Source organism: Megalops cyprinoides, chromosome 21, assembly GCF_013368585.1.
Source record: "Megalops cyprinoides isolate fMegCyp1 chromosome 21, fMegCyp1.pri, whole genome shotgun sequence".
Taxonomy (NCBI): domain Eukaryota; kingdom Metazoa; phylum Chordata; class Actinopteri; order Elopiformes; family Megalopidae; genus Megalops; species Megalops cyprinoides.
The window spans coordinates 25,148,106-25,175,886 of record NC_050603.1 but is presented as its reverse complement, the minus strand read 5'-3'; the positions used below and the strand labels follow the sequence as shown (position 1 = coordinate 25,175,886).

Sequence of the window (27,781 nt, the reverse complement as noted above, 5' to 3'; positions counted from 1 at the left end):
CTAAACAGACAGCAAATACTTAGTCACGAACAAAATGTAGTTCTGACACACAGATATCATCCAAAAACCTGACTAATGCTGACTTGATCTTAGCAGTTACTGGTGGATGACTGGAACACTGTTTTAAGAGTGGGGAGAGACTACCATGTAAGGGGGTATGCAGGCTAAGAGGGGGTCTGCATGTTGTCAGCAATGAATAAGACTGTTTACAATTGAAAAGAGGCATGGTACCATTTTTCCCTCTACATGACCAAGCGTCAGGTCTGCCTCACCAGCCTTCAGAATTACCAGAGTATGTCAGTTCCAGAACTCACTGTGCATCAGAACCACCCAAATTATGTAATACAAAATATATAGCATAAAACTGTAGATTTTGCCAGTATTCTACTAAAATTACTCAAATTTAACTGAAATGAAGAAATTAGCACTGGATGTTAAATAAGCCCATAGTGACTTTTAAAACAGGGGCAGTCTAAACTTTCACATGAAAAGTTTAACCAAGTTCCATTTTAATAAAATCGGGAACAAAAAGGTAATGGAGCATGCACTATGAGTAAAGACTTAACTATACTCATTTAAAATTTTCAATTAAGCAACGATTTTCACCTAGTCGGTTGGATAGATTAAGACCCTGAAATATTGTTTCTAAAACTTAATCAAATGCCTTTCTTGTTGAGAGGTAAGAAGTAGAACAGTACTGAAGTTATGGTGTGATAAATGCAGAACTAACCTGACCAAAAGGAATGGTGGAAACTACCATACGTACTCTTGGTCTTCAGGACAAACACTGATGTATCCAAAACTTGGTTGCAATTTTAATTTACATATCAATAATTGAATGTGTTAAACTGTCCAATACAACATGCTCCTTTTGGGCTTGATGTTTAATTAAAAAAAAAAAAAAAAAAAAAAGCTATGATGTTAATCAACCTTATAAAAACCCATCCTTCTTTCCAAATATCCCCAAAATGACATGTACCACAAATTATTAAAAAAATACACAAAACAGAACAAATAACACGTCATATACAAACAAATTATTAAAGAATAAAACGTGCCAGTGTGGTTCCACCAGACAAGAGAGAGCGCAGGGTCTATACGATCTGGAAGCGTGGGCCGGGGGTGGCAATGATGTCGCTGTAGGGCTCGGCCTGGGACAGCTCGATGGCCTGCTGCTTCTTCAGCACCAAGAAGCTGTAAAACTTGGCGGCTGCCTGCTTCTTGTTGTTGCTCCTGCAGAGGTCCAGCAGGCTGATGGACTCCGCCCCCGTCTTCGCCATCACCCTCTGTGGATGCAGGAGGGGCAGAAATCCGTTAAGAGCAGCTTAACACACCGTTCACCATTTTTAGTCCAACGGCATGCATTCTCTAGTCTGATTTGTCAACACTGCTGGGAGACCGGGGCTTTGTAGCGCATTCTCCCTGCTCGCTTTAGAGCAAGAGGCATGCTGTTACTATGAACGACACGTTCCCAAGTGCTCTTCAGTAATGGCATAATTCAAAGTGCTTTAACCTTACACAACTTTAAGCAATGTCACCTATACATTCCTATTGGGTACAACATCTGTACATTGCATGTATGGAACAAAATCAGTGATAATCAGTACTGTTGGTGCGTTCACAACATTTAACCAACCTATTAATAAGTAAACTTAACTCAATCTACTGACACACCTCTATGGGAGGACTGCCCTTTTTTTGGAACTCTTTGGAGAAAAGGCCCAAACCAAAATAATATGGTTGTGCTCTGGAACACGACAAGTGCTGTCAATATCCTCTTTATTAAAAACTAAGCTGGAGGGTGCAAATGCAAAAGGAACTATTCAACTCTTTCCTATTCACAACACAGATTGAGAAGTCAAGTTCTAATCATGTGAAAACACCAGTTTGAGAGGTTAGTTCTTTGGAGGAGCACAAACCTGAAGGCCGTGGAGCATCTGCTGTGTTCTCTTGTTCCATCTCCTTTCCTCCTGGTCCTGGTCTCCGCTCTGACCCTCTTCCTCCTGTCAAACGAACACGCATGGCATTGAGATGCAGCACAGAAGTACATGGAGTTTAAGATAATTTTCTGTTTGTTGCTCGTGGTTAATGACACTCCTGCCTTGGCACTATGAGGACAGACAACATGCAGCCTGCGTAGAACACGGTTAACGTTTGGTTTAGAGCAGCTTCTATTTCGCCCTACACCCTTTCTTTGATTAGCGAGCTCATGTCCCCATCAGACCATTAAACGCCTCACCTCCTCCTCCTCCTCGTCATCCTTCTCCTTCTCCTTCCCTTTGCCCTTGTCTCCCAGCAGGTCGAGCTCTGGGATGAGCTGGTTGAGGCTAGCCGTCTCCTCTGGGGGCAGGTCCACCGGAGGCATGTCTAGCCCAGACACTATGGATGCACGGTCAGACTGATCCAGAGCACCCATCTACCAAGAGGAAGACAGAGAGAGATACAGGGTGAGATACCATGGCTAAGTGCTCAGCCTCTAGCTCCACACTGGCCATCTACAGAGAGATGCTAGGGCCTCTACTCTACACACAGCTCACTAAACACAAAGGTTCTCCTTTACTTCTATAATACTAGACATTTTAACCTCTTTTACTTACCTATGACCTCCATCTCTATACCATACACAAGCACCACATGTGAACCAGGCTTAGAGGTAAAGTTTATGGCCGTAGGTATACAAGCAAATGTATATACACCACATGGCATTCCTCTGCAGCCAGTGGTCTCAGACTGGCTCATTTGTCCTAGCACTCCACTAGCCATCAGGGCTCACTCACAGGCAGGGCTGGTTCCGTGTCCTGGACCTTGCGCTTGACGCCACGCTGGGAGGAGGGGGGTGGCATGACGGACTCCTCCAGGGTCCTGCTGCCCTCCATGGTCGACGCCTGCAGGACGCTGGGCTCCTCCAGGATGGTCTGGTCTGCATGGGGACACGAGCACACAAACTCAGCATCATATAAAGAACATGCAGTTCAGTAGTACAATGCATAAGCAGTAATGTCTGTATCATGTGGAGAAGCTGGGCTGGACTGTAACGTCTGGAGGAGATGGGCTGTGGCACGTGGAGGAGCTGTAGCATGCGGAGGGGCTAGGCTGTAGCATGTAGGCACTGTAGTATGTGGAGGGGCTGGGCTGTAGCGCATGGAGGAGATGGTGTGTAGTATGTGGAGGACTCACCAATGATGTCCCTCTGCTGGGACAACACCTCCTCCCTGGGCACCTCAGGGTTCTCCAGCTCCTTCAGGAACTCGTCCAGGCTGTCAGCTTCACCTCCCTTCCTCCTCTTACGCAGCTCATCCGGCACCAGTGGGGTCAGGCAGCGTGTAAACATCTGCTCACACACAGAAACAACCGTAAGAGAGCATTCACCATATAATCACATACTAACCGCACTGAGCAAAGCACTCAAAATATGACAGAAGATAAACCACACTCAGGAGATCATTCAACAAAAAAACCACACTAATCATACTCATAGAACTCAGCACATCAGAATCAAAATCAGACTTTATTGGCCAAGTACGCTTTTGCACATAAAAGGAATGTAACTCCGGTTCCAGCGTCTCTTGTAGTGCTTTCATGCAACATCAAGGTGACAACAATAAATACCAAACAGTAGTGATACAACAAACAAGCAACAAACAGTAGTGCAGGACACATACATGGAATATGAACAGAATGAATGAGGTATATAAAATAAATATGTACAGCTACTGCACAATAAGTCTAAGTGTACATGAGTGCAGGCTATGGATATGCACAACTATTGCATTGTGAAAACGCAGTGACAGAAATACGTTTGAAACGCAGCTAGTTCAAGAGTTCAAGAGTGTGACGGTGTGCTGGAAGAAGCTATTCCAGTCTCTGCTCGTTTTGGTGGGCAGTGATCTGAAGCGCCTGCCGGAGGGAAGGAGTTCAAATGTGTGATGGCCAGGGTGTGAAGGGTCAGCAATGATTTTGCCCGACTGCTTCCTGGCTCTGGTAGTGAAAAGGGCACTGAACCGAGGCAGCCAACTGTGGTGCCATCGTGGTATTAACATATTGGTATAGATCAGCCACACTTATGGGAGAGTTCAGCATATGACCACACCCAGGTTAAATTCTACCAATATTTTATCTGAAATCAAAAACTCCAGCACCAAACAAAAGCATTTCCAAAACAGTCCTTCTATGTCACGACTGTGTGCATCACAGTCTGTGGTGTGGAGCCTGACAGTCCGGGTATAACCTGGGCCTGCTGCATGGTCACACCGCCACCGCCCCCATGGGGTCCTTACCTTGAGCAGCCTGCTGTTCCACAGGGGCTGGGCAGGCAGGGAGAAGAGCTTCTCCACGCCCCCAGTCTCCTTCCACATCATCAACTTCTTGGTGGGCGGGGCCAGGTCGAGCGTGGTGACAATGTCAGAGTAGTCGCTCAGCTGCGCCCGGATCGTCTTGCTGTCCAGCTCTTTCACGCTGTCCACAATCAGCTTCCTCTTCCTCTTCGCCTTGGTTTCCTTCACTGCAGGAGCAAAAAGGAGAGGCATAGACAACTACAGGCTATAGGCAACAAAGCAAACAGGCTCTCTGACTCTCAACCCCTCATAACCCACACTGGAATGGAAACCAACAGGAAGACCAGTCCTGTCTACCACATTCTGAAAAATAGCTCAAACACAAAATGGATTTTAACCAGGGACTGATATAAAAGGCAGATACATGCAAATGTACAGCCAGTGAAACACACCCAGTGTTGCAGCTCTATTTATTTATCCCATCAAGGTCTTTCCTTGATGAAACATACTTCTGAGCAGATGAGCAGTTTAACATGAATCAGTCTTTTACATATTTTTACCTAAAGTTTTAAGCATGCAGGAAACTTTACTTCTCTTTTGAAATTAGAATGAATCTAATATCAGCCAGGTAGCATAGTGGTAAGGAGCAGGGTTATTAACCCAAAGGTTGCTGGCTTGATTCCCTGATGCGGCGCTGCTGTTGTACCCTTGGACAAGGTACTTAACCCACAACTGCCCCAGTAAATATCTTGTTGTATAATGGATAACGCGTAAAAAAGTGGAACCTAAATAAGACCCCCTGAATAAGATCATCTGCTAAATGACACTAATGTAATGTAATGAAACAATGCAGTTAATTCTAGGAGCAGGAGAAACAGGGGAAGGGCTCACCTGTGATGTCGATGGGCTCCAGAGCAAAGGCCTCCTCCTCGTTGGGCACCAGGGTGGTTTGCTCTGTCTGGTCCGTCATCGTGGGCATGGACTCCACAGGGCCCGAGTCTGGGCTGTCCGGACCCCCAGCTGCAGCAGCACAAGACAAACCAGTACACCCTCACACCTACTTCCTCCACTGGGTAATAGTAAAAGCACAGGAGTTCCAGTCTGGCAGGAACAATTTTCCTGTTCTTACATTCTGCTGTTCTTATTTAGTTATAGTAGCACATAGCAATAGCCATTGTAAAAATGCATTTCCAGTAAATACTAGATATCTGCTCAATGTTAACCAAGTCCATGTCCATGAGGGCAAGTTAGCCAGCAACAAAGCGCAATGAATATATCATGCTCACATGAGAAATGACACTCTTCCTGCGTCATCATTCTGACTGATGACAGCGCCAAAGCACAGAACACAGGGCACTTGTCCTGAGTCACTTACGGGACAGGTTATCAAAGTCATCGTCGTCATCGCCATGGTCTGGGGGCATCAACACACTCTCAGTGATGGCCGGGGGGTCGTCAAAAATGCCGCCTCCATCTTCATTACTGAGTAGCTTGTCCACTAAAAATATAAACATCCAGGAGGAGTACTATCAATGCCCGCTTTTTTTGAGACTGCACTTAATACTGGTTTCTAGCTTTCTTTCTCCCTTTCCCTTTCCCAGTAGACACTGCTTTCCTAACTACCTGGCTGCTCCACTCCAACATCACACCAAATAACAAGGAGATGCCAAATAATGATAGGATGTCAAAGAATGAAGCTTTCTGGCCCGTCTCCAAGCCAACCCCAAAAGCACTGCTTACCCAGCATGCCTCCCTCACTGCTGCCCATGGCATTGTCCCCAAAGTCGTCCTTGTACTGGTCGTACTCTAGGTGGTTGGACTTCTCTGCCATCTGGCCCGCGCCAGCCTCAGGCTCCAGCAGCAGGTTAGAGGCAGAGGCACCATGGATGATGTCCACCTCGAAGGCGCTCTCCTCGCGCATCATCTCACGGTCGTCCATCCCAAAGTCAGCTGAAACAAGACACACAGACCCGTAGAGCCGGTGTACGGAGCATTTTCACGGCTGGGAGGTTTTATTCTAACTGAGGACGACTGACTACAACTCTACAATTTCTGAGATTGGGACATTTGAAACTCTGCTGTCAACAGTGGCTTTTGACCAGGGGCACAGTTAGCATGGACATACCGAAGTCGTTCTCCTGCAGGAGGCTGGGGTTGCCCACCTCCTCCCTCATGGTGATCTCCTCCACACGACTCTGGTTTAAGGTGAACTGCTGCGCAACGTCAATATCACTGCAGAAAAGACAGAATTTCATTTAAGAGGAATTTTACTTTCACAGGTAGAGAAGCACCCTTTCAAATCTGTAGCCTCATGTTCTGACACACTGCTACCACATTAATTTTGAAGGGCCATCTTTCGCGCACTCCCAACTAAAACTACACAAAAAAATCTGATAGCAGTAAAGATAAGACAGAGGTAAAGAAAACTTGATGTGCTTGATAAATACACATTTGGCAGGCTTCAGCTGCACATGCACGTTTTAGACCAAGAGACCATGACTTGAGACTATGGAGAGTAAACTAAAGAAAGAAGGGAAAAAACGTAAATCAACTCAGTAAAGAAACAAAGTGTCAAATGTGGTTTCATGCTATGCAGCTGCTTTAGGATGAAGTTTCCTAGAAAGCAAGTATATGAAAATTAACCAAGTCTGCATGCAGCACACATCAAATCACTGTTCCATACATTGGTGTTTTTTAAACAACTTATTATTTAAAAGTGACTGTATAACAGAATAATTGCACTCCTGATAATGCATTAAAGTAAAGATAACATTTTAAAACAAAAAAAATGCACAAAACTGAAAACACAGTAACCTTTTGACACAAATACAAGTCTAGCACTGGAAGAACTAGAAATGCCTGGTTTTTTTAACCTGCATTTTCATTTGCTGTAACTGGGACTGCAATAATGCAGGGTAGGTGTATGTGTTGATCCTATGCAAGAGTCATGCAATAATGCAGACTGCTGTGGGAAGGACACTGATGAGCACCAGTCAGACCTCAGGATCCTAAGGCCTCCACAAAGAAATTAATTTAAATAAACTGACTGGGCTGTGTTCCATCTTATATCGATTTGAAAAAGAAAAATCATTAGACGTGTTGAATGCAAATAGTGACTTACTCTCTCCCTGAGTAGTGCATCATATGGGCTCAGTGCCAAAATGGTATCGCACCCAGCAAGATGTCTCTATCATGTCAGAAGTGAGTATGACTCTAAAGTAAATCCAAATTATCATGGCAGTTTACATCTATTTAAATCTGTTTACATACCCTCCTATTCAAGAGTAGTCAACCACATCAACCAATCATTTCCACCACGTTGGCATTAGGGCTGGGTATTGGCACAGATGCCCCAATTCGATTCGATTCGATTCCGCTTCACAAGCTAACAATTTGATTCAATCCAATTCGATTTGATTCCAATTCAATATATCGATTCGATAGGAATGAGATATGAAATACTATATCGCAGCTTTCCATATTTCCATATATAGCTTCCCGCACGCAACACGTGTATCTCATGTCTCATGGAAATAAAGCGATTGCGCTGCCAGGCGTATAATCGGACAGGTCACAGTATACCATGTAATACGTCTTGATAGTCATAAAAAACACCTATGCTAATGTCTTATGTACATAATGTACTACACTTTCTATCGTTGTTTTAATGTGAACTTTGCATACTTACAATTAAAAAGTTTATCGTATAACAGTGTACGCTTCGACATGTAAGCAGCAGCATCCAATCTAGTGCCTATTCCATACAGGTTTGCTAAGTATAGTATGGTGTTTGCACAACCCCCAAAATCACATAATGTCCTATTTCACAGAACGTATCGTGGACGTTAAGCAACGCATGGCTGTGTACCAAAATCTTTTTATTTGAGGAACACATCGGTATAGTTCCTTAAAAACAAAAACAACCTGCATCATTGCCTACTTATTAATTATACGAAGCAGCAATGTGTTTGCATTAGTTAGCTCAGGGAAAGCTGGTTTGTAAAGTAGCTACAATGACTGACAAAACGTAGCTGACTGCCAGGAGCAACTTTGCAATCGTGAACAACGTTTTCTTGCTAGCCTAATATGAACAACTAGCTAGCTAGCTACCTAGCAAACGAACATGAACAACTCCGTTCCTCTTGAATTGCGCTAAATTACATTGCATTCGTGATCAAGTGTTGCTGTTCAGTTTAGCTAGCTAGCTAGTGGCTGTGTACTGTATTAAAATTAAAGCTAAAAAGCTGTGACTGCAGTGCACATATATATGAATATGTATACCAGGCATCTCCACGATTTCAGACACCCTTCTTCACGCAACATTTTTTACATTTATATCTCTGTAAGTATCAAGAGACAAACTGTAGAGTATGGGGAAACCCGACACTGCCACGATAAGCTTCTGCTCCGCGTTTGACTGGAACCAAAATGTTGGATCATTTGTTTCAGCAACATGTCACGCTACCTTCACTCCGTAGTCGGCGTGTCGCAACGCTCAGCATTTGCATAAAACAGACCTCGAGTCTAGTCTATTTTAGCCCCACCTAGTTGGCTTTGCAACGGCCACTTGTCTCTTGACGCTGTAAATCACAAACTCTCACTGAAAATGAATGGCAGCCGGTCGCTTTGTCTCTCTCCTGTGTCATCCGTGTGACCGTAGGGTTAGCCATGGTGAACACAGAGGTCATCACAGTAAAAAAAAAAAAAAAAAAAAACTGATGTTGGGGACGACGACTAGCATTTGCCCTTAATACGACAGTTAGGCTACGTCAGAGCCCGTCTATTTAATTCTCTGGCTATGTTTATCCATTGCGGAAATGAACCTAGAAAGCCGGAAAAAAATGCATATTAGCCTAAAAGATCGATCCACAAATTTTACAGATCATATCGAATTGGACGGATCTTTAAAAATGATTAATCAAAAAAACGATATTTTTTGCACACCTCTAGTTGGCATGCTATCACATCAATCAGTTAAAGGCCATTAACTAAAAGACCCTGTGAGAAGGCAAAGTAGGAACCTCCAGGGACTGTGAGGATTCTGTGTGACCAGTTATTTTAGTGCTGTGAAGCAATCTTCTGACCTTAATTAAAAAGCAATGCCCTCCTGAGACGGACACCTCTCTGGAAAAGATACTTCATCACTAATTTTGATCTACATTTCGCTGCAGCGAGAATGCGTGAGCTTCAGTCCTGCGGAATAACCCAAGGCAAGGCAACAAGGCAAGAGGTAGACAGACCCAACTAAACACGCTGCTACTACCGTGTAAAAATCGCAGACCTATGAATGATCTGGCTGTTTGTGAGCACAAGCTACATTCATGGTCGTGTTCTGCATGCCAAATTGTTCGCCAAGGTTGCTCCCTTCACCTTGTCTTTTCCGGAGCAAGCAGAGGTAGTGAGAGAGATGCTTTTGGACGGGACTCACTCGAGATCTGGCAGCGGCTGATCGAAGTCGTGGAACTCCTCTGGCAGGGTGATGGCATTGTAGGCAGCCTCACGGTTCTCCTCTGGAAGATCCACCACACCTGGGACACAGAGTTCAACAGGTCAAAGCAAGCATGCACAAGCTGATCAGAGTATTACTTCCAGGGACAACCTGAGGCCGAATTTCATGCTGAGCTCTACATTCTAACAAGTTATATGTATGTGCTGCTAGCAGACCAAGTCAATAAGTTACAACCCTCACAACCACCCAGCCATATAAATTCTATTTCAGAAAATAATTCAACACAAGAAACATCATCATACACAAAAGTGACCAGGTGCTTGCACACTAAAAGAAACCATAATCAACAGTCCTACTGCAGCTTGTCCTTTTCTTGCTGGTAGCTTTCAGTGAGCAGTTTACCAGGACGGAAGGCCATCTTGATCTTGATGAAAGCCTCATTGCAGTCAGCCAACAGGTACTTGGCCTTCCTGTGGTAGATCCTGACCACTCCGAGAAGCAGATGACCGGAGGTCCGCAAGGCCATCTTCACCTACAAAGGAAAACATCAACAACCTCAAGAAAGAGAAGACACAAAGGAACACGACCCTGCATGCTGCTACAGTTTTGGTGCCTAGCGTAAATCACAAAGACACAAGGCTTCTCAGTAAAAGTATTGCCTTCCCAAAGGGCAGTTTATCACAGCGTTGTGCCCCGAACGAGAGGCAATAGACTAGTCTCCCATCCAAGTTATGACTTCTGTGAAATGATTACACCCAAAGCAGAGTGAAAACCAGATCTGTCTGATGGAAACGGATCAGGCTTTGCCAAATGTCTCAGAAAGCTGATTGTGTAGGCCTGACAAGGCAGAGAACTAATCCACGATTTGAATCCCACAGACAGAGAGGGGAGGTGTGCTGACATGCTCACCTTGGGGGAGATGATACTCTCCACACTGCTCTCTAGGTTGCACTCAAACACATGCGCCTTGGTCAGCTTCTTATCCCAGTGGGCCGCCAGCCAGATTTTGGCCAGCGGCCCACGCTTGCTTAGAACAAAGTGGGCGTAGAACATTGTCCCAGCTCGTTCTCACAGCGAGGTGGGAGACGCCAAACCTGCGGTAGGGAGGAACACCACAGACAAATATCAGTCAGATATAACCTAACAGATGTGACATTAAAATTACAATTACTAGATTATTGTAATTCTTGCACAAATGTTAAGAGTTATTTTTAGAAGAGTCTGGATACAACAGCATAAGAAAGCATATTTACAAACATTTAAAAAATTTCCCGAGGCTTCTCGCCAGTTATCGTTAATAAACAGACCCATGAGCCATTTGGCTAGCTATGTAATCAACATTCAGAATATTAGATGAAATACTACCTAGCTGGCTCGGCTGCATGGGGAAATTAGCCATCATGACAGCTAATGACATGTGCTTTGCGACTAACTTTCGATAGTAAGACAGCTAAAAAGCAGAGGTATCCAGTAAGCTAACCCTAAAGTGTAGTCTACGTAACACTAGCTGGCTTGCACGATGATACAATCACCATAGCCGCAAAATATGTTTAGGATCAGCTGCTACGCTCTGAATGTTATCTTGCTGTCTAGCCAGCACAGAAGAAAGCCAACAAAAATGTGTTTGTCGGCAGGTCCTAAGAATTGCATTCCACAAACTTCATTACGGTAGCTAACCAATTGGCTAACTGCCTACATAGTTGGCGTTAACAAACTAGTTTCTACAGTCTTAACGACAGCTATGATAACGGAAAAAATAAAGTAACCTAATTACTAATCATTGTAGATCTCGTCGACAAACACAGCTACAAAAGAATGCACACTAGCTGTCAAGTATCCATCCAGGCCCAGATTTGGTCCGGCCAATTTCCTACGGCCGTCATGCCCGAAGACTGGCGGAGGACAGGCGCCAGCGAGCGCAGTAGAGCTCGGGGGCCGCAACTACTTTTCAGATGACACACTGGGATTGGTTTTTCAAAATGCCTAACAATTTATTTTAAAAGCACGTTCTTAACACCTACCTGGCTATTGATTGTGGCTAATTAACTTCATTAACTACGTCCAAGGGTATATAGGTAGCTAGCTAGCCAGCTGTTCGCTTACAAAACACAGCCCGAAACGAAGGCCCATTGCGCGGGATGAATGAATGCAACACAACGGGCAAAAGTAACGCACAGGCGGTTTCACGGAACAACGTACTACTTTTAAAAGTCGTTCACAATTTTGACGACTACCTAGCCAGTAAGTTATTCGGGAAACTAACCGTACAGTGTTTCAGTCAACCGGTACGCAGCGCATTAGCTTTGATAGCTACTCCTGTGCAACCAGACGCAACGGATGGAGCAGGACTGCGTCCCGTGCATTCCCAATTCCCAACAAACTATTAAAATAATCGCGCATGCAGCATACCGTGTATGTCTTATTTAATCATCAACGCCCGTTCAATACTTTGTTTATTCGACTCACCTATGTAACTCCTGTTATCTTTTCCTTTTTGGCGGCCGAGGTACTTTTGACGACCCCTCCTCCCAGCGACGGATTCACCAGCTAAAACAAACAAGATGGCGCCGGCGCTCTTCCTCCTTCCTCCCGCCCAGAGAGCCCGTTTAAAACCCGCAGGATGTTTACGGACGAATTTCGCCTTTTTCCTCAGGAGGCGGAGTCTACGCCTTTGATTGACATATGCGAAAACCTGCACGATGTTTAGGGACAAATTTTGCCTTCCTCTCAGGAGACGGAGTCTACGCCTTTGATTGACATGTGCAACGAAGCCTGAGACTGGACTCTTTTTACGCTAAGTTAGCGACCAGAGCGTTTTTTTAGTTTTGAGTCCAATGCAGCTTTTACAGCATTGTCAAACCTCTTCAAAAATAACCTACAATCATACATTAGTCCAACCCCATTTAGTTATTCGAAATGTTATCTCTTTGTACTTTGGACACAGTGACCTTAGCGTTTTTGGTTCAAAAAAGGCAACTTATATATCACTCTCAACATCACTTAAATATAACATAAAATTAATCATTGATTCAGCCGAACCCCGGTTAGTTACCTGAAATGTTTTATAAAGCACAGTTGTATTTGTGGTTGTAACTGATGTGTGAGGGTGTTTTTATGACCGTCTGGACCAGATGCCTTGCAAGGTAAAATGTTCAAGCTAAAATTGACTAAATCCGTGGAGTGGAATAATGGTTCAAAGATCAAGCCAACGAAGACAAATGTAAATTGACAAGAAACGAGCTACTCAGCTTCAGTAATGTTAAGAATTTTGAAATAAAACTAATACAAAGGTCATATTAATTGTCCAGAAATACAATATTATCAACATGAATTCATAACTTTACTTTAACTATGATGCTTTGCAGTGTCAGTTAGCATGAATTATTTTTACCATTTTAGTACTTGTCTGAAACTAGACAGTAACCACCCTGATAAATGACTTATAATGGTTCCTCAAAGCCAGAGACAGTATAAGCATTACTTTCCAATGTTGTGAAATCTCAAAGGTATTTACACAAGTGTGAGTGAGAGACCACAGCAGTGTTCTTCATACTTCATTAATGCATGTATGTGACTCCATTCCTGTTTAACAAATGTTGTGAGCACTGTTTAACATAGTGTAAGAGTTCCATGAGACACAATCCATATCCATACACAAAGAGGTAGTTTTCTGTCCAAGAAGGCTATATGTCTAAACTACAAGATATTGGGCACTTACAAGTTTTGCTACCTCCACTATTACAGCTCTGTAGGATTTAAAATCTTCCACTAGAAGGCAGTAAAAGCATTGTAACTCACCAATGAAAAAGTATTTGACATTTAGCCAGAAGGGGTTCCCTTAGAAAGTGATGTAGAAGAGGATGCACACTGTATCCCATACAGTGTGGAGGTTTTATGCTGTTTTAAGATCAGGTAATAAAGAGCAAGTCTGCATAAAATTTCCAGGATTTGCTTTGTTAGTATTATTGTGGCAATTCCACGGGATGAAAAACTACTTCAAAAATAATATCCTTGCATATAATTGTGTCTGACTAAAATTAATCAGATCTCACATAAAGCTCCTGTTTCTAACATGGTGCAAGTAAAACCAGGGGATTAGACATCGCTTTAAATAAATTTGTGTACTCACATTTCTTTAAAGGTAAACCAAATAAATCTGATGTGTCAAGCTTATTGTAACACTGTATTATACAGTAACTATTGTTATTGTGTTACTGGTGTTTCTGTATCTGTTTGTGCAGCTTAACATACACACTAATGTGTTTTATTTCGGTCATTGCAAAATACAATATATATATATATATATATATATATATATATATATATGTATATATATATAATTTTTTTTAGCAGACTCAAAGGCAGCCAGGTCATATGCTTTTTTTAGCAGACTCAAAGGCAGCCAGGTCATATGCTTTTTTTTACATATTCATGGAGGAAACATTGTTAAAATTCTTATGAAACAGTGGTTATATGTAGATGGGATTTTGAAGATCACACTGAATAATCCTTTCTCCTGGCATTAGCTTGAAACACTGTATGTATTACAGTTTTTGCAGACCATTATTAGTCATTACATTTTGTATTTTTTGCATTCCATTATCAATGTCTCATGAACGCAGGGATTGGTTAGGAAGGAAAGTGGTATGATACGTTATGCTTGCTTTAGCAGCACAGCTTAAACTAAAATCCAAGACAGACAAGAATAAAATGCTTTAATAAAATCACTTTGTTGTTCCTGATGGGGCAGGCTTATAATTTGAATACAATAATAAATAACACAATACTATTACACTGAGTAATTAAAGAGTACTCAGGGCTGAAAGCAGGGTGGCTATTCAGTGTTCATAATTGAACATGAAATTTGTGGTACATTTTTCAAAAAAAAAAAAAAACATTCAGAATTCAATGTTATGAAGCACATACTGGAAAAGGTGACGGTCCTTGAAAGAATGATTTATGAATACTTTGCTTATGAGCTAAAAACTATGAGTTTTTATTGTAAAACCGCCACAGGTGTTTTAAATGCAAAAATTTAATTGATTATGTCAATTAGTCCAACTCGTTGAACCCACCGAATGACTAATCTCACCACGGACGGAATATAGCAAATGGCGTGGCAAGTGACCACCATGGAACACCTGGGACGCCTGGAGGATAACGACTGAAACGCAAGCTGTAAGCCCCACAGGTCAAATGGTAGAGGAAGAACTCTATGAAACTCTGATGAAATGGTTATTTCAAAGCAAACCACTTAAATCAGTAAAATGTGACTAGTACACACTGCTCTCTTTTATTACCAGACATTTTAAACAAAATTCTTAACCTGTTGGTCTTTTCACACTGCAGATAATGAATCATCCAGATCAGAGAGCAAATTTTTTAAATGAGTAAACTGGTAGGGGAATTTAATTCTTGAAATATAAAATTTAATGTGCATACTGTAACCCAGTATAAAACAGCTAGAAATGTAAATCTAATCAAGTATCTTGTGAGTCTTACTGTGCCTGATGTTTCTGTTCAGTTTTGCACATACACACACACACACATACACACACACACACACACACACACACACACACACACACACACACACACACACACACGGTTTTTCATTCCTCTGGTATTACATCCTTAAACACACAATATGCACATATTCAGACCTGTTTTTCATCATTTAATTAGGTAAATCAAATCAACCTTTGGCTACATTGCCTCTGTATCTTGTTAACGTAAAAATTCATAGACCTGTTATGGATATTATTTTATTGATTATGTCTTTCCACAATTATTCTTCTCCCCTGTGCAGAAAGAGGGAGAATCTCTTGGCAACAGGGCATTTCAGGAAAGGCCAAGTACATCTCCAGAGATGCAAGACTATACATCTGATTCTTTAACTGCAGTTTGCATTGTTTGAGTGTGTGAGTGTGCATACGTGTGTGCATGCACAAGTGTGTGCACATGTGTGTGTGTGTGTGTGTCTGTGTATTAATGCTTGTGTATGTGCATATGTGAGTAGGTGTGTACTAATGTTTGAGTGTGTGTACATAAGTTTGTGTATACCTACTTGTGTGTGTATGTATGTGTGTGTTCGTGTGTTTGTGTACATTAAAGTTTGTATGTGTGTGTGTGTATGTGTGAGACAGAGAGACTTCTTCTGTAAGGACAGAGATGAATGCTGCCTGTTTGCTCTTCCTTTCTGTGTTGTCCTTTCCTGCCTTTATTGGCACCACTGTGGCTGTCTGGGAAGCTTTATAGATCTCATTAATTCTGCACAGTTTGTTAGTCTATGGGATCTTTATAACAGGGCCTGGCTATCCCGACCACTCCCCTTATTTAGCATATGACCTTTCAAACACAACCGTGAGGGGTACATCACATTAATTGAGGTTCCTTGGAATGGCACTCTCGAGATGGGAAAAAGAACTGCCGCCTGTGTTCAGTTTGTATTCAGGTATGTTGTTCACAAAGAAAAGAATCAGATAACCACCCAGTAGAGAGAGGACCAGAGAGAGAGAATGCCACTTCTCAGAGTGTGGCTTATAGAATGGACCCTGGTGATTTGGTTGGGACAAAAAAGTGGAATTCTTACAATACAAACAGATGCACTCTTGTAGTCGGTAAATGAAGTTTTTCATCACTCTCTGAATGCAGGGTGGGATGTGCGCTTTGAGAGATTCATTGTGTCTTATGGTCCCTGCTTTCAGTACTGTGACACTCACAAATACTCCTAGCGGTCACTTTAGCGAAGCAGAGTGAGAGATTGAGGGTTCTGTTTCACGGAAACCCTGTGGACACCTCCCTCATGAGATACACCCTCCAACAGACCATGAGATGAGACACAATACAGGTCCACAGCCTCAACAAGGCATATTTTCCTGTCTTACAGTCTTTATGTGTGTGTGTACTTTCTGAACATTGCATTCTACACTTCTCAGTGAGTTAACCAGCTGCTGTGACTGGTAGAGGAACAGACTGAAATCGACAAAGACGCACTCTCTAAAAGGGGCAAAACCTAAAATGCTGCAGCAAGGCAAAAAGAACACGCGAGGTGGAAAAAAAGACAGTAATGGACTCCTTTGTGGCGGTTTCTAAAGGGGCGATATTGTTCACAGGCAGTAAACCGGCCCTGTGGTCCTACTCTCCATGTGGTCTTTGTCTATTTGTTTCATTCACTCTCCTTTATGTGGCGCAAGACCGACTGTGCAGAGCTCTGGGGAGAGGGCCCATCTGCATCAGGGAAATGGTATCCCAGAGACCCCTATGCCCAGGGCTGGCTCCCATCCCTTGGGGTCTGAGCCTTGTTTTCCAGAGACGTTGACTCATCGCTCCATTTGGTGGTGACGGAGGGACATTTGTCTCGACTCGAGCAACCACTTGTTGCGTTTCACTCCACCGGTTTGAGCCTCGGAGCCTGCACTCACATGGTCCAGAACCTGCTGAGTAAATGCACTGACATTTTCAGGCACCACTCAAGGCTCCAACAAGTATATTTTCACACCCCACTCCTTGTCTCCTGAGCACGCGTGACATTTTTATTCCAAAACCTCTTTGTTTATAAAAGGTTTGCTTACCTCATAGTCTTTAATTATGCTACAGAGCTGGCCAGTCAAATTCTGGCAATGGTCATAGTGAAGAATACCACATACAGGTTATTGTCATCAATATTCAACAGCTTTAAACAGCTTTCCACTGCCTTATTGAGCGGAAACTGTCAGGCAGACATGCATTGTATTGTGCGTCGTCCAAAGCCAGAGTGCAGGGGGATCTCCTAATGAAGCTCAGAAATCAGTTTCACACAGACCAGGTCTGCACTGACAGCAGGTGGTATGTGTAAAAACTCCCTCACCGCTTTAAGACAATACAGTGACACTGGGAGAGTGAGAATGATATGGCAGTGGGTCATGCTGTATGCTTAGTTAGCAGACTTGTGGATTTTTGACAGTTTTGAAGAGTGTCCCCTTTCTCCTCAGCTACTTCAGCGATGTTGACAGGTTACCTTTGTCTGGTCCTCCTACAGTGCATTTCACACCACAGAAACCCCACAGAGATCAGGGAAACTGCTGCCCCTTGGGGAATGGATTCATCATACACACAAAAAGGCTGATTATATTTCAGTGCTGGGCCAGTTTCGTTCCCCTGTCAACTGGGTTAGAGCAAGCCTGCGTGTCTAACGATCCAAACCCACCGATCCCACTGATCACGGCAATTGCACCGACCACACTTGCAAAACTAGCCTTTTGTGGGGCCACTGCACACCAATACTGTGGATCTGCAGTCTCGCAATGCTTCCTCAGTTACTGCTGGCCAGCCTTGCTTAAGATCAGGCGTCAGCTCCGCTGGCTCTATTGAAACTTCTCTCACATTGAAAAGGGAGGAAAAAGAGAGAGAGAGAGTAAGGGGAGAGAGAGGGAGGTACAAAGCTTTTCATTTCTTTAGAAGCAACAATGGTCTTTGTCCCAAATCTTCCACCATTCTCATTGGGGTTACCAAGGGAGGGGGGCCTGGTTTTCCATAGTAACAGTGACAAAACAAGCTTGTCCCCAACTGGGGAGGGGCATGAGAAACTGCTGAAAGAAGACAGGCAAACGTCTGCAGAATATAGGTGGCAGTCTCTTTGCTGAGAGAGAGAGTGAGAGAGAGAGAGAGAGAGAGAGCTGGATGGAAGGAGGACAAGTCCTGAGAAAAAGGGGAAGATAGAGTGAAACACGTTCAGCGACAGTCAGCTGGTTCGGGCAAGCAAGAAAACAGTGAGAGAAAAAACGGAGGGAGTCCAGAAAGAAGTCGAGTGAGGATAGTAGAGAAAGGGGAGCATACTGAACTTGAAGGACTCCATGAGGGGGGAGGTGAGTGGGGCAAGGACACACACACACACTCACAAGCTTCAGAAGCACACATGCACGCAGTCACACATTTTTCTCTCATTTACACTCATACACTCTCTTCTCTCTCTTTCACACACACACACACACACACACACACACTCACTCACTCACTCTCCTCTTTCTCACTTTCATACACACAAACTCACACACTCTCCTCCTTCTGTTCTGTCTTACACACACATACATACATACTCTCTCTCTCTCTCTCTCTCTCTCTCTCTCTCTCTCTCTCTCCTCATGCACACACATTGACAGCCCAGTCCATCCCACTTGCAGGATCCAGGGCACTGCCAGCTTCCCTCAGAGAGAAGCATGAACCCTGAGACTCAGTGCGAAGACACCCTGTCCACCATGGTGCTGGAGAACATCAAGAACAAGCTAATCCACGCCTTCAGGGTGACTGGGGAACCGTTGACTGCTGCTGGTTCTGGTGCCGACTCGGTCAACAGTATTGGAAGGAACTACCAAGCCAGTGAAGAACTCCGCAGAGCCAAGATTGATGGAGCCATAACCTGGCTGAGGACAGAACTGGTGAGTAACTGGAATATCAGTGCATTCATACATCTGTTTGGTCTTCTGCTTTTTGTGAATTGCTACTTTCCTTTTGGGTTTTGATTTAAACATATATGTAGTTTACCAGCTTTTTAGAATAGTGTTGGCTTATTAATTTACCAGCACTTCTGTCAATGTACTGTAACACTACATGACTGTGCCAAAATGTATCTGCATCTATTGATGATGTAGCACATTTACACATGGTATGATATCAACACTGATTCCCGATGAACTGGCATGGTGGTTGCTGTTGAGGTTGTGTGTGTGTGTGTGTGTGTGTGTGTGTGAACTGATTTTGCACGATTGAACTACAGCTGGAGATGCGGTCCCAGGACCGGCAGCTGGCGGAAACCCTGCTGGGTCTGAACAGCGAGATTCAAAAACTAAGGCAGGAGAGCAATGGCATCACTCTGGACCCAGCGGGGGCGGGGCAGGACTGACCTCCTCCCGGGAGCAACTGAGAGGACCCCCCCCCCCCCTCCCCCCCAGCAGATTTTTAGCAGGACCTTCTACGAATGACTGGCCCTTCATACGAACACTGGGGAAACGCAGTGCCGCTGCAGCGTCTGAAGTGTTCAGCATGGGACGATTGACACGGCGAGTCAGCTGTAGCCGCAGCAATAACTTGCGGAAGCATATTGGATGGTGTCCTCCAGAGGAGACCGAATTTCCCTTCTTTTCAGATGAACGTCCGTGTGGATGCTCTGTGGGCAGTCCCGAAGAAGGTGGACACTTTGCAAAGACTTGTATGTGTGCTTGATGTTAAACTGTTTTAAGTCATGGGACAGTGTGCGCTTTAAGGACGAGTATTTCATGAGGATTGTTTCAGATCTAAGGTGAGAGAACAACAGACGTAGGCATTTCTGTTGTTTTGCAGGATAGACCTTGTGTCCAACGTTAACAAAAGCGTGAGTTAATACGTAACTACACTGCACTCACCTCAGATCAATCGAAAGAAGAAAGAAAATCTGGGGTAAAGTTCAGGTGAAGTTATGTCCAGTATAGCAAGGGGGCAACAAAATGGACATTGTGTTTAGTAAATGTCTGTGGAATATATGCTTATATATTATAAGAAAATTGCTAGAATGAAATACCACTGATCTTACCACTAGCGAATTTACAGGCAAGACCTTGTCAGGTTTTTGGAGTTACACACACCAACCCCAGGACAAGTAAGCCCACTTATATTTTCCATGAACAGTTTTAAGACCAGATCTTTAGAGTGGCATGCTGAACACTACATGATGTGCTGTAACAAATAGCACCGGTTCCGTATGCTGTGATAACATGCAAAGGGAATAAACTAGCCGGGAGAAATATACGCCTAGACACAGAAATGGTGTTTTACAGTCTTTATTATCAAAGCGTACCAAGAGGGGTACTTGTCCACTGGTTATTAAGAGTGAGAATGAACGAAAGTTCATCTGTCAGGACTAGAGAGCAATCAAAAGGGATATCAATCAGGGCTTAGTCCCTTCATAGTTTACATTTCCTCAGACCGTGAGTGCGGAAGGCTCTCACATTATGTGAGTTCTGTGTTGAACTGTCCAAGGCATACCCCCGTTTGTGGAGGCGGACGGTGTTGTTTTCCTGCCTTGTACTTAATAGCAGTGTTTTTAGGCCCTAAAATGACAAAGGACATTAGTATCCCCAATAAAATATCGAACATACAAAAAGGAAATGTCTTCTGTGATATTCATACCAAATACGTACTATACTGAGTTGTTTGTTATTTCGATTTTTTCAACTTCTTTGGTTGATTTTACACGATCTAAATTAGATAATACAATATTTCTGAGCTTCTCCTGTACATTTGTACATTGTGTAAATTGTGCTCTTCGTCGTCTACCTATTAATTTAGTTAACGAAATGCTTGATTAATAAAAATGTCCCAGGCTTTGAATGCACAAGTAGCTGTATTCACTCCAGTTGACAACTGCAGAAATACTAAACTCTAGAGAAAATTTCTGATGCTATTTCCAAGATTAGAGGGGATTACATTCAAATTGGAGACTGATCAGAACAGGATTTACTTTTTGTCGATTGTGTAATATGCTTCTGAATTCATAAAAATATTGTGCCCAGCAAAAGCTACTTTAACCCCTAATAACTCTGCATATCACGAGGCATTAAAGTGTAAGTACCCGCCCCTCTACCAAAGCCTGCAGCATCTGAGGGAACATTCACCACCGAACTGGAAATTTGTTGCAGTATCATACATATCTTTTGTCTTCTTCTGCACAGGGTCTGAGGAAAATCTAAACAATAACCAGAGCAAAAACAAAAATGTGATATTCTGGTTGACCTGAAATTCAGTTAACTTCTTTTTGAACCCACTCCTCTTATTTCTTCTCTCTTATTTTCTCCTCTTATAATTGCCTCCAAGTAAAAAAAAAAAAAGCTATCACACTTGAAAAGCGACGTCATCTTAAATTACAGGTTATTTTCATGGTCACTTTCTCTTCCCCTTTTCGGACAACACACAGCCATCATGTTTTAGGACTTGACTTACTCTACTCTGAATTGTGGTGTAATTGAAAAGGTCTAGGCCTACATCCTCCTTTGTGCAGCAAACAGATGGTCTTGGATCCATTTTGTTTGATTTTACTTTTAGCAGGTTAACCTGATACTCTGTCATGAGACCATCTCCTGTGAGATAAACAATAACGTCGAACAGCATTCTGAGTGTCACCTGTGAATGACCGCTACAATCCCACCACTTTCCACACATAAAGCACGGCTTTGTTAATGAAAATCTCCATCAGGCAGTGGCAATTTCAACATACATGACGTAACATGTATGACACAATGCAAAAGAACATCATACTGAGTTTTAAAATTGTATAGCCCTTCTTAATATGATAAAATATCATACATGATAAAACATTTGGGCATCATTCTTAGCAAATTTGTGAAATCACACCAGTATGAAAGAATGCACTGTTGCTTGGCATTTAGATAGACCCTTGTGAGGGAGCAGAATAAGAACGTCAGTGTGTCAGATTCAGAGGTTGAAATGTATGACCTTTAACATTCATGTGTAATGTAAAGGGTATTATTTAGAATATGACCCAGTGAGATCATTGCATGTTAAAGATTTATATACAAGGAAGTCATTTAATCTTTGCTTAGGCCCGACGCTCACATTCTAAACTGCAGCTTGGAATAGGGGTTCTATGGCCTGTAAACAAATGGACTTTTAAAGGGGACAATTAAAGCACAAAGCATTCATCTTCTTCCTTAAACTGTAAGATCTGGCATTTAGCTCTCTTGAATGGGCCCTTTTAACAGTCTATAAAACATGAGGTACAGTAAACACTAATGTGTTTCTATGGCATAGTCTAGAGTTTGTCCTTTCTAACGGGGATCTCAACAGATGTGGTACTAATATAAGAGTTAAGTAAGACTAAAAAGAGTCATTTTGTTTGTCAGCTCCAGTGAACTATGAAACAGCAGCAGCACAGGGGAATGAACTGATTCTTTACAAGCAAAGCATACAGCACCAGCCTATAAACTTTGCTTTTTGAACTGTTATTAGTCAAACCCAATGCCATCCATCACGAGTTTGTAGACTGTGAGTGAGTCAATGTGGAGATCAATGATGAGATGTATATGGTGAACCAGGTGGTCCCTCTACTCTGAGAGTCATGTTTAACCAGGTGAATTGGAATGGAGATATGTTGCAGAGGTGCTGATAAGAGCTGAAGTACTGTAATGATGTAAAGATTCCCCTGAGTTCTGGGCTTCTGACCCTGGAGACATTTTACAGTGGTCTATCTCTTCGGTTTTCAAACCGGGTCAAAACTACCTCCCAGCTTTAAGGACACTTTAAGGGGTTGTTATGGGGGGGTTCTTGGAAATACGGTTAATAAGCATGAAGGATGTGGAAACACAAGGGGGTGACACCAAGAAAGGGACACTTCAGTTTAGGCCTTTGAAAAAAAGGCAAACAGCTCTAGAATTAGGTTGAAAACCTTGTTTCTACCAATTGAGTGTGACTGCAGTGTGACCAGGGGAGGACCTGTTGGGGGTTAGGGGACGGAGCTCCTGCGGCTGAAGGCTCGTCTGGGCAGTGACCTCCCGGGATAGAAAAGGGAGGCCACGGGCATGCTGCTAGCTGAGGGGGAGGAGGAAAACCCCACCTCCCCTGAGCTGGAATAGATGCTGCCACCCCCAGCTTCACCCCCTGAGTCCCAGCCCTCCTCTTCCTCCTCTTCCTCTTCTTCCTCCTCAGCCTCAGCTTCAGTGTACTCCAGCTTCAGCTCCTGTATCCCAGCATGCAGGTCCATCAGCTGCCGGATCAGAACCTGGTCCTGGGAGCGCATCTCCATCTATAGCACAGGCAGACACAACTCATATCCACCCATATCCTCATATCACTATATACTGGCCTAACAGCAAGTCACTGGCTTATAACCCCATATACTGGGCTAACAGTGACCCTCTGGCTCATATCCCTGCACATACAAAAGGTCATTAGCAGAGCTTTCTATGATTTACTTTAGAGAAATAAGCAAACACTGACTAAGAATAACATTATGCAAGGGGGCTGTCAGTGCCAGGTCTCTCTCTGTGCACTGATTCTGACAAATAGGCAAAGACAGCCTTTCCAGTGGCTTTGAACAGTCTCCTGAGTCCTGAGATCCAGCAGCCAAGTGCTGTCAGATACAGCCATGTTTGTGTTTACATCTGCAGGACTTTCCCTGAGTTGCTCAGTTGAGATTTATGTCTCAGAGCCCTGATATATCCCCACATCCCATGTAAAGGCTGAAACTGAAACCTGAGCCCAACCCACACACTTCAATACCGGCACCAAACTTGACCCAAAGCCGGATTCTGACTTAACGTGGTAATTAGTAATTACCAGAAAGCCTACTGGTAAAAATCAGATCAAATCAAAATTACTTTCAGCAGCTTACATATATCCACATTTTCTTACAAATATATCCTTTTTGGTAAAACACAGTGTACTCTGAATAAAGTCTGTACAAGTAAACAAGTAGCCTACAAATGGGAAAATTCAGCTCAACAGTTCAACAAACAGTACTTTTTGGGAAAACAGAGGGCACTTACATGAAAATAAGTTGTTCCTGTCTAAATAAGTAAGTAAATAAATTAGTCATTTGTTTGAGTTTGATGTAAGGTAGCTTTAAAACCATTAATTTCCTTTGTGTGTGTATCATTCATTCAAAATGAAATTTTAGCCCAAATTTCAGACAGCAGTGCATTCAAAATCTGACATCCAGGAATACTGAGTCCAACCTGACCAGAATGCTATAATGCAATTGCAGGCCCAAACCAGCCGGAACCTGACAAATTTTGTAGGGCCCCATAAGGTTCGGGTTGGGACTCAGGACTCAGGGTGTGATCCCTGGCTGGCCTTAGAGCACTGATGTGTCCCTACGTCCCAGGATGCACTCTGACAGGGTGACCCCTGCCTGGACTTCATTCAAAATGTTTTTTTCATTTCACTAGTCTGTGACCCATGAAATGGGTTATGGAGCATTGTTTGGTGAAACAACCCCCCAGAACATTCTGTCCATTTGAGCAGCCCAGTCCTGCCAACTGTTTTGCCTTCATTACATGAGCATAGATTCAGTGGGAAATTAACCATAAAAGTTCAAATGACACAAAAAGACATTATCCCACAAATTTGCATTGGGAATACCTGAGTCTGAACCTGAGAACCCTTGTAGGCCACCAAGGCCACATTGCTTTCTTTCAATAAAACAGACATGTTGTAGCCAGAGAAAGGACACATACTCCTGTCAGGACACATATAGTATGATTTAGTTTATTAAGTTCATGTCCTTTCTCAGACAAAACGAGTGTTTAAACCATTTCTGTTGAACAGTGTTTCATTCAAATGCTAATGTTCAGCCTTTCTTCTCTTTTTTATGCAAGTCAGAGGCAGTCTAATTGCCCGCATTGTAGGAATAAAATGTTCTGAATTCCAGGGAACTCAGAACCCAAGTTTGTCCCAGACAGGAATTTGGAGACAAAAGTTGGGAGAACTGAGTCTTTTAAAGAATGGCATCTTGCTCACAGCTAATTACTTCATAGAAGAGGAAGCGAGCATTTACCTCAAAGCTGCTCGACTTAAAAAAGTCTTTGCAAAAAGGGGAAATCAAAGATGAAAACATGAACTTTCTAAAGCTTAAATCGCGCTTTAACTTCCTGGGGGTTAAAACCCCCCTCTGACTTGTTTGTGAGCTCATGTGTATGTGTATCTGAGCTCTCGCACCTGTGTGTGTCTATAGTGCAGCCATTGTAGCAGCTCGAACCATGACTAATTTCCAAAGGGGAAGGCACTAAAGAAATGCTTGTTCATTCCAGGGTTGTTGCTTTGCCTTCTGTTGCAGCCACTGAAAGGTGGACCATGAAACCTAATTAGAAGTGATGGCTGTAATTGGTAAGGGTCATTTCTATTTGTGCTGATAGAATGCCTGGCTTGCTGTGATGGTAATGCCAACACAATGGCACCCTGAATGAAGGACACTGAGATGGCCCTAATGTGAGGACAAATGTAACTGTTGAAACCAGGAACTCACTGCAGCAAACTGCATGAGCGTTCAAGAAGAAATACATTAATTCTGTTGGTGCACATCATTGGATCATTTAAGTATCAGAAAATAGTGGAAATCAGAGAATGTAAGCTATTCAGCTGAAACACTATTAAAGGACTCGTCTTTCAAATAAATGCTAATAACAAAGCATAGGGTATGTTTAAAATAGTCCAACAATAACATATGACTAAAATCCATGCCAGCCAACAAAGATGTATGATTGCTAATTAATGTGACATTTATGGAGGTCACAAAACCTTCACATCTACAGACAAGCAGCCCAGCAGAGATTCAAATGAAGCAGGCATCAGATGAACAGAACTACAAAACTACTCATCTACAGGAAGGTGTTGTGCTTATAATGTTCAGCTAAAAATAGACATGCTACTAAATCAAAGGCTTTTTGACATATGCCAGTGGGAGAGTCCCTCGCTTTGTCACGGCTAAGCAACAATAGGCTATTTTCATCCTTTTTTATGTGTGCATAAATAGCTTCAAAAAACAACACAGGCAGTAACTGCACCCTCACACATTCAGGATATGATATGTCACAGTATAGGGAAATGATGCCTGGCCCAGCATGATCTACACTGAATTGTCGCAAGCAGCAGGTTCAACTGTATATTTGTCAGCTAAGAGGGCTTCTCATTCCACATGATCTGTACTCGGTGGCCTTTCCTCAGCACAGCGTGTCATTGCTTCTGTGCTTCTCTAATGTTAGGATTTGTTGTGTTTTTTGTCCTAGGGCATTTAGTTGCCATGACAAGGCAGTTAGGTTAGGCAGCTAAATGTTACCCGACATATTAATCATTCGCAAAATAGCTCCTCGTAGTTGAAAAAAGGAAGGAAAGAAAATAATGACTCTCACAAGTTAAAAAAAAAACTGGGAGTACGGTAGCCTTCAGCCCCTTTCAATAACTGTTTAACCCCTTAGGGCTGTAAAATGACCACGGTAACACTTCATTTTCACTGGAATCCCCAGGACATGGGAAATCAAGACAAGAATTTGCATTTAAACAGGATATTGCACAACAAACATCGAACTAACCATCTCCTTCCAGAACTGCAAGATAGAGAAAAGGGCTCTCCAGTATGCAGAATCAGTTGTTTAGAATTATCCTTTAAGAATGAATATCCTTTATCTTTCTTTATCTTTTAAAAACGTGTATATATATATACACGAGAGAGAGAAAGAGAGAGAGAGAGAGACTCTTTACTGTTCTGCAAGCACAAGTAAACCCTTGGTAACAGCCTCCCTTGGTAGTTCTTGAGAACTCTTGTCTTAATGTCATACAGAGAGATGCTCTTAGACCAGTCCTAGGTAATTCTAGAGGATCCTAAAGTCACACTGAGAGATGCTCTGGTCTCACCAGTTCTCTGCGCAGCCACTCCAAGGCGCTCTCGATGTCCAGCTGAATTGGGCTGTGGTCTCCGGCGCCGTGGGCTCCCCTCTGTCCCCCCTCAGCCCCACAGCCGTCCCTGGAGCTGCTTCCACAGACAGCCATGCCCACTGATTTGCAGTTGTCGAAGGTAGCTGCCTTGCAGGAAAAGTCCCTCAGCCTGGTCAGGACTACTTCCATCGTTTGGCGTGCCTGTTAATCGTTTCTCTAGCTTATCTTCCTGTGTGTGGAGGTTGGAGTCTCTCAGCCGTAGCAAGCTACAGCTTGGTCAGGGTGAAAAAACACCTCTCTCTCACTTGCTCTGAGACTCCCCGTCCAGCTCTGCTCCAGAGCACTGTGTTACTTATTACTGTTGGCTCTGCGCTGGACTGGAAACTTAAATCCAGAAACTTTTTTTTCCTCTTCAAACTGCCCCCCTCCTGTGCTGTGAAGTGTCATCTAGTGTGCATGTGCAGTGACGTGGTCCCTGGTGACGCGGGCGCTGCCAATTGTCGGCACGGCTTTGTTTACTGTTTTACTGCACAAGCCTTGTGTTTCGGGCAAAGGAGGAGCAGGGGGAGGACAGGGAGGAGGTGTAGTGGACAGCCAGTTGCCACAGCAATGCCAGACGTGTTCCCCTGGACACTAGAACAAGCTATGGAATGTCCTTGGC

General features: G+C 43.2%; 2 protein-coding genes across 2 annotated transcripts; both read right to left on the bottom strand.

The window, feature by feature from the left end:
* Nucleotides 1-893: 893 nt before the first annotated feature.
* Nucleotides 894-12,314, bottom strand: rad21b (RAD21 cohesin complex component b). Its single transcript, XM_036515979.1, has 14 exons — nucleotides 12,190-12,314; nucleotides 10,633-10,817; nucleotides 10,126-10,255; nucleotides 9,703-9,802; nucleotides 6,400-6,506; nucleotides 6,015-6,224; nucleotides 5,650-5,772; nucleotides 5,166-5,294; nucleotides 4,278-4,501; nucleotides 3,178-3,331; nucleotides 2,778-2,920; nucleotides 2,240-2,416; nucleotides 1,920-2,003; nucleotides 894-1,286 (listed from the first exon to the last, which is right to left on the bottom strand). Exons 2-14 carry the CDS (start codon nucleotides 10,774-10,776, stop codon nucleotides 1,095-1,097), a joined length of 1,917 nt encoding a protein of 638 aa, XP_036371872.1. The 5' UTR covers nucleotides 10,777-10,817; nucleotides 12,190-12,314; the 3' UTR covers nucleotides 894-1,094.
* A 9,800-nt stretch (nucleotides 12,315-22,114) lies between these two features.
* si:ch211-153f2.3 lies at nucleotides 22,115-27,484 on the bottom strand. Its single transcript, XM_036516022.1, has 2 exons — nucleotides 27,100-27,484; nucleotides 22,115-23,494 (listed from the first exon to the last, which is right to left on the bottom strand). Exons 1-2 carry the CDS (start codon nucleotides 27,307-27,309, stop codon nucleotides 23,195-23,197), a joined length of 510 nt encoding a protein of 169 aa, XP_036371915.1. The 5' UTR covers nucleotides 27,310-27,484; the 3' UTR covers nucleotides 22,115-23,194.
* Between the last annotated feature and the right edge of the window lie 297 nt (nucleotides 27,485-27,781).